This window comes from Hippoglossus hippoglossus, chromosome 16 (genome assembly GCF_009819705.1).
Source record: "Hippoglossus hippoglossus isolate fHipHip1 chromosome 16, fHipHip1.pri, whole genome shotgun sequence".
In the NCBI taxonomy this organism is placed as follows: domain Eukaryota; kingdom Metazoa; phylum Chordata; class Actinopteri; order Pleuronectiformes; family Pleuronectidae; genus Hippoglossus; species Hippoglossus hippoglossus.
In genome coordinates, this window is record NC_047166.1 from 903,023 (window position 1) to 910,662 (window position 7,640).

The 7,640-nt window shown below is 43.9% G+C and overlaps 1 protein-coding gene across 4 annotated transcripts in view; it reads right to left on the reverse strand.

The window, feature by feature from the left end:
- Positions 1–4,567: 4,567 nt before the first annotated feature.
- Positions 4,568–7,640, reverse strand: part of LOC117776580 (atrial natriuretic peptide receptor 1-like) — a 30,223-nt gene continuing 27,150 nt past the window's right edge. For 2 of the 4 annotated variants that reach the window (XM_034610633.1, XM_034610631.1), the window contains 5 exons: positions 7,456–7,579; positions 7,205–7,273; positions 6,609–6,783; positions 5,819–5,917; positions 4,568–5,170 (listed from right to left, as the gene is read on the reverse strand). In XM_034610633.1, the coding sequence (XP_034466524.1) occupies positions 5,025–5,170; positions 5,819–5,917; positions 6,609–6,783; positions 7,205–7,273; positions 7,456–7,579 (613 nt within the window). In that variant the 3' untranslated portion in view covers positions 4,568–5,024. The remainder of the gene's footprint in view (positions 5,171–5,818; positions 5,918–6,608; positions 6,784–7,204; positions 7,274–7,455; positions 7,580–7,640) is intronic. The other 2 variants (XM_034610630.1, XM_034610632.1) reach the window with 1 other exon arrangement.

Here is a 7,640-nt window from a genome sequence, read left to right on the forward strand (position 1 = left end):
TCCAAAATCAGACATGTCCTTTCTCAAAAGGATGCAGAAAAACTAATCCACGCCTTTGTTACATCCAGACTGGATTATTGTAATTCCTTATTATCAGGCTCCAGCAGGAAGTCGTTAAAGACTCTGCAGCTTGTCCTAAATGCCGCAGCACGTGTCCTGACAAGAACCAAGAAAAGAGAGCACATTTCTCCAGTGTTAGCTTCGCTACACTGGCTTCCGGTTAAATCTAGAATAGAATTTAAAATTCTCCTCCTCACCTTCAAGGCCCTTAACAATATGGCACCATTATATCTTAAAGAGCTGTTAGTACCTTATCACCCACTAGAGCACTGCGCTCCCAGAATTCAGGCTTACTTGTCGTCCCTAAAGTCTCTAAAAGTAGAGGAGGAGCCAGAGCTTCAGCATCAAGCTCCTCTCCTGTGGAATCATCTCCCACTTTCAGTTCGGGAGGCAGACTCCATCTGTACGTTTAAGAGTAGGCTTAAAAACCTTCCTTTTTGATAAAGCTTATAGTTAGAGCTGGTCCAGGCTTGTCCTAGACCTGCTCTTAGTTAGGCTGCTATAGGTTTAGAAGGTCGGGGGACACATGACACTCGGAGCTTCTCTTTCCAGCTTCTCCTTCCTCTTCTCAATCTTTATCACATCAAAGTAATTCATAATCCCATCAATACATGTTACTGACTTGACTTCTTCCCCGGAGGCCCTTTGCCTTATCGTCCGCAGATCCAGGGCCGCGGCTGTGGCCACATCATGGATTAGGATCTGTGGATCACGTATCAGAGGTCGTAATGGTGGATCCAGTATGGCGGATTCTGCATCGTGCTGGCTGATCGTGATAACAAAGGCAGATCCTTTATCGTGTTGGCATCAGATACTGGTAGTGGACCACGACCGAGGTGGCAGCTGATGATGGATCCTAATGGCGGCAGTGGACAATGACTGTGGACTATAGTGGCATCCGATCTTGATGGTGGATCATGATCTTGCTGGCTGCTGACCATGGACTGTGATTGCAGCAGGACTGCTCGATACATAGTATTTCTCCTCAGACACTTGACCATTAATGACATTAATCCACCAATTCACTGACCTTCAGTTATACTTCAAAATGTTTACCCTAATCAATGCTGCTAAACCTTTATCTTGATGTTCTCCTTTACACTTGACATCCATTGCACTTCTGTCCGTCCTGGGAGAGGGATCCCTCACATGTGTCTCTCTCTGAGGTTTCTACGTTCTTTTTTACCTGTTAAAAGGGTTTTTAAGTAGTTTTTCCTTACTCTTGTTGAGGGTTAAGGGCAGAGGATGTCACACCATGTTAAAGCCCTATGAGACAAATTGTGATTTGTGAATATGGGCTATACAAATAAAATTTGATTGATTGATTGATTGATTGATTAGTGGCCGTGGTTCGGAGCCGTTTCTCCCGGTCCCCCCCCCCCCCCCCCCCCCGAGGCATAATCAGTACAACAACAGTACAACACTACCATCTGGTGGACAAATGCGGAAACTGTAGAAACAGTCTGTCTCTAACAATTACTATAATAACAATGATTTATAACAATAATATCGAGATTCTTACAACATATTTAATTTAGATTGAAGTTAATGTTGGCTCTTATTCTTCTTATTATTATTCTGACCCAGATGATTTGGCTTTTTGAGCCTTCAACAAGCTCAAAAGTGGTGACAATTTAATCTATATTGACTCATCGTCACAGCGCCACCTGCTGGCGACAGGAAGTGACATGTTTTATACTTTGATGCACTGCTCCTGGTTGCTTAACAATAAACAGCTCAAATGAGCTGAGACACGTCATTGGACCACGGTCAGAATCGTGACATTTCCTCAAACCGTGTAAACATTGCGTTGCAGCGAAGGTTCATCCTTCGCCAAAGGAGACGATGTTGTCATAACTCCAGTGTGCATCGTCCTATCACCGCCAAACCTCTGTCTCATGATTATAGTCCAAGGCTGAACAGCTCTATGTGTCAATATCTCCTCAGTGTCATAGCGCCACCTACTGATTCACCATGAAACAGGAAGTACTTTGTAAATCCACTCTGCATTATCCAACCGGCCCCGAACTACTGACCTATGATCACAATCCTGACCTGAACAGCTCCATATATTAATATCAGTGCAGGGTCATAGCGCCACCTATTGATCAGTGTGAAAATTGATTTGTTGTAACATTGTCCAATTGACACAAAATTGCTCACGCTACATCAGAGCCCCAAAACGCATGCAACGCAGAGACATGCGCTTGGTCATTGATCGCTCTCTCCACTAACCGCAACAGGCTTCAAAATGCACGAGCTCGGGCCCGTTAGTGCTACAACGTAGTTCTACTTAATGTTTGCATCTGTCTGATACCAAGAGGTGTTTTCTACTTTGGACCTAAACGTCCCTGGGACTATTTGTTGTTCTGCCCAGTGTCTATACACTCAGAAGAGGGGGGGGGGGGGGGACATTTGACCCATTCTATGCTGACGTCTGAGCGCTGGACACGTCCTGTCTGGCTGATATCGAGGGGGGGGGGGACGTGAAGCCCTCGATCTGTGCATAAAAACCTGCACTGGACAGGAGCCATTTGTCAGATTCGTGAAGCCTGCAGTGGCTTTGAGAGTTCTGTCCCTATTTGGCCAAATAGGGACATTGTCTCTGTTTGTGTTCGAATATATTCTCTGTAGATTGTTTAATTAATTAAATACTTTGATATCATTGAATTGATCTCTCTGTCTGATGGTTTATTTCCTCACCAGGGAATTAAATACAAATTCCCACCACAACATTCACATGGATTGATACGATAATCTTTTTTATAGTTTATTAGTCTAAGCCAAGGAACATATCCTATATATCATCAAAAATCATATATGAATCAAAATGTTGTAAAAAAACAAGTGTGCCACGGGGGAAAAAAGACAATATGCTGGTATAATAATATGCCAGTAATATAAGATACAGATACAGAATCACAAAAGCAGAGAGATTGAAGTAATTCAATATTAAAAGATAAGAAAAATATAAGACACTGTGACACACACACTTATCTGCCCATCATGTATCTGGTGTCTGGTCAAACTGCCTCTTACCTTTGTTGAACAAGTCACATGTGTAACATCTGCTGAAGTTTGTTGTTCACTGAAGTTGAAGGAAAAGTCGAGGAAGAGAGAAGGACATAAAGGGGAAACAGCGCCACCATATTCAGTGGCCGGGAGGGGCATTGCATCCATAATGGTTTAGCACTACCATAGCTAAACAAATATTGAATATTAATATTAAATAATAACTTTAATTGATTAAAGTTACCTCGGGGCATCACCCTTCAAAGGAAGGGAAAAGATAGCCAATTTATCGATTGAGTCTCATGAATGTACTAATTACAAATTTGGAACTCTGATTAATAATTCAATTAATAAGTATAACCGAAATTAACACATAAGTAGTTAGCAAAGTTCAAGGATATGGAGTTCTTGACAGTGTAGAGGTTGGCAAAATTCAAACTTATGCAACATTAACGAAGACGTTTGTTGAAGAAAAACATTTATTATGAAGATAATACTTTTATTTGTCTTTTGATTTGAACCAGTTGTCCTGTTTAGTTTTGGTTTGCATGAGGTTGTTTGTGCAGCTCTTGTTAAGAGTCTTCTTTTTGTTATATTTCTTTCTTTGACTTGAAGTAGAAGTTAGTTCACTACCTGAGTTGTGATTAAAATCCTGAAACCAAGTTTTATAACAAAATAAATAACTCTTTCTAACCAAAATCATCTGGTTCTGTCTGACCTCCTTTCCCCTGGTGAACCGAACCGTCACAACAAAACAACACAACTGGTGATCAACACAAAGCTCATCCCTGAGCCGGAGGCAGCGACCAACCATTACCGTGCACGGTGTGGTGCACGCTCTTAAGGGAAGGAACCAAGGTTCAGTTGGATCCAGACCCAGAACCCCTCTTCTGTTCTGAGGAACCTGAAACTAAACTGAGGGTCTGAAGGTCTGAAACGAACAAGGTGTGAACGAGTCCTGAGTCTCTGTTGTCTAATACACATGAACCCTGTTAGACATGAAGAACATCTGTGTCACGTGTGAAACATAAAGAGGCTTTTGTGGCGTTCTCCTGATTGTTATTCATAAACAAAACTTTATTCACAAGACGAGTGTGTGAGGTTCAGGAGGATCCGCTGTGTTCCGGCGCCGCCTCCGTCAGAGGACGTGAGCGAAGGCCAAACAGAAACCACACGTCTGGAGTCACCAGCTTCACACACAGTCATGGCTGTTGCCCAGCAACAGAGCTGATGTACCGTTACATGTTACTTATCCCCCCCCCCCTACATGTGAATATGGAGAATCTGGATTAAAAAGTTTTTAATGTAACGTGATGTAAAACTACAACTTCACTCTTGTAAATATATTTTTTGCTGTAATATTACAATTTTACTCAATTAACTTAACAAAAACACGACAGCAGCGTTTACAAATGTCTCCCTTAGTGTGGACAGCAGGCGTCACCATAGCAACAGGGTCTTGTGCGGATGTAGCCTTATGGACCCTCTCGGACTCGGTGGACGAGACAGAACGAGAAGCGGGTTTGGATTCGCTCGATGCTCGACTGTCCCGACACGTGATGGTTCGGATCCTCTGAGGCAGGAAATTCTAATCAAAAACCCAAATTCAGATTTTTCTCTGTAAAACTCCAACTGTAAAAGTTGAACATAGAAAAGATAAGAATCCGTCTGCGCTCCGTCAGTTACATCGTTTTCCAGTCAGAACCTTCTGCCTCCGTCATTTACTCGTCTTTTGCCTCCTGTCCACATCTGGAGTTTGGTTTCTTACTCGCACATCTGTCCGTCACAGTTACACACGAACGTACCGTTACTTTCCTCCAGGTTGTGGAATCTGTAACGATCAAGGTCCGTTTGTCCACGAATAGAAAAGCACTCGGAGGTGATGAGTCGTCTGACAATCAGCTGCAGGTCGAAGACGGCTGGACCTGTCGTCCTCTTCTCCGGGTGTTTCCTCATTGGCTGTCGCTCTCTCCCAGTAGCCAATAGGTGGTCATCTTTCCTTTGCCCTTGACGTCGATCTCTCCTCGCAGCTCCAGCTGGAAGCAGTTGAATTCCAGGAGGACTTCGCGAGTCGCCGCAGACACGTGGATCTTCAGCGCTGCACAAACACAGGATGAGAAAAATCTAATCAAAAAATGTTTGAAAATCAGACGAGTGACAGAAGAATGTGTTCGTCCAATCAGAAGCCATTTGCACTGAAGTGGGTTTGTAACTTTTCTTCTTCTTCACATTTCAAACACAAAGATGGTGACGTAGAGGTTCTGTACATCAATATTTTATACGTAAAACATCTGATCACTTTAGCAAATATGTTAACGAGGATTATAAATTCTATCAAATCAGTTTAAATTGGCTCAGTCTCAACCACAGACTGTAAATACAGAGGAAAGACAGGACAGATCCCTAAAGTGAAGCCACATCATCTAAATCGCCCCCTGGTGGCTGGCTGCAGTATAGCTCATAAACCCCTCCCCCTCCATGTTAGCAGATGGGACATGGACCAAACTAAACAATGAAGGTAGACGTTAAATAAATGTTTGTCAAAGACGGTTTCTGTCATTTCAGTTCTTATCTCACTGATGTTTGTCACTTCTCAAGTCACACAGATGTTCGGGGGCGGCAGCTTTTTTTCATGTGGTTAGAAGTGTAGGTGGTCAACTATATAAAAGTATTATAAAATATTTATAGTTTTTTTATAGTTTCATCAAGCACATAAATCGTGGAGTTGTTTTAACTGTGAACTGACCTTCGCTGCTGGACTCCATCCGTGACGACGTGTTGACGGTGTCACCGAACAGACAGTACCGCGGCATCTTCAACCCCACCACGCCGGCACACACTGGGCCTGCACGCACACACGCACACACGCACACAGACACAGACACACACACAGACACACACACAGACACAGACACAGACACAGACACAGACACACACACACAGACACACACGCACACACACACACACACAGACACACACACACACACAGACACGCACACGCACACACACACACACACACAGTTTAAAGTTTGATCATTTTTATTTATAAGAGCAACTCTACAGAATTATATCTGATCATCATAACTAGGAACCTTTCACACCTTGTTTGTTTCAGACCTTCACCAATCACAGGAAGTAGAGACAGCATTAAACAGTAGAAGAAGAAGAAGAGGTGCATTTGAACTAGTGGACTACTGTAGTACTGTGGAGTACTGTGGAGTACCATAGTACTGTGGAGTACCATAGTACTGTGGAGTACCATAGTACTGTGGAGTACTGTGTCTGAAGGTGCTGATGCTGCTAGTATTACCATCATGATGTTACCATGGCAACCAAATGAAGCTTCATTCATTTCCCCCCTTTAATCAGAAAGACTACCCCCCCCCCCCCCCCACCTGATAACACGCCCACGTCAGACGCCGTCTACAAACCAATCAGAGTCAAGTAAAGGTAGACTCCTCTGTCCTCATCCATCAATCATCAAGGACCAGAATCAAACCACCGACGTCTCTCATCCCCCCTCCCTCTTCTCTCACCGCTGTGGATTCCGATCCTCAGTTTCAGCTGCTGTTCCGCCCGGTGGCGGATCTTGAAGGTGCGGACGGCGTCCAGCAGGGCGAGGGCCATGCGGGCGATCTCTCTGCCGTGCAGCTTCCCGTTCCTGACCGGAAGGCCGGACACCACCATGTAGGCGTCGCCGATGGTCTCCACCTGAGGGCGCCACAGAACCACGGGTGATATATAGTCATCATCTTTTAAAATAATAGTATTTATTCTATTTTCCCCTTTCATCATTTTCTTTTGTCCACTGAATGTTGCTGTTGTGCTTTTATTGCAGCTGCTTCAGTGATTATCAGACTTTCCTTTAATGAGAAACTGGTTTGTTCCTGGAAAGCTTTTATTTTGGAGATGTAACATTTCCACTTGATATTTATCAGCTGCGATCGATCCCTTAAAGGTTCAGTGTGTAGACTTTAGTGACACCTAGTGGTGAAGTGTCATGTTGCAGCTGAACACCCCTCACCTTCCATTTCACCTAAATCTCACACTGGACCTTTAAAATCAATAAAACTCAGGTTTGTGAAACTCCAAATAGAAATCAACTGAAATAGTTTGTGTTGATGTTTTTCACCTTGTAAACATCAAAGTTGTCGATGATGGCATCAAAACATGTGTAGAGGTCGTTGAGCAGAGTCACAACCTGCAGACACACAAACAGTCAGAACTTCAGTGTGGAGCTGGTGACAAAGTGACGGAGCTTAACTCCGTCAGGTTGCTGCTTTCAGACAAGCACTGAACTGCAAAGACTCCGTTTCTACAAGTCTCTGTTCACTAAACTTTATCGTGACTTTGTTATTACTACTGAATCTAAAGTCCTCTCACCTCCATCGGGGTGCTCTCTGCTGAAATGGAGGTGAAGCCCACGATGTCACTGAAGTAGATGGTGACGGAGTCAAAGGCCTCGGCCTGAACTGTCTCACCTCGCTTCAACTGTTCTGCTACTGAGCTGAGAGCAGGGCGAGAGAGAGACAGTCAGACAGACAGAGAGGGAGGGAGAGAGAGGGGGG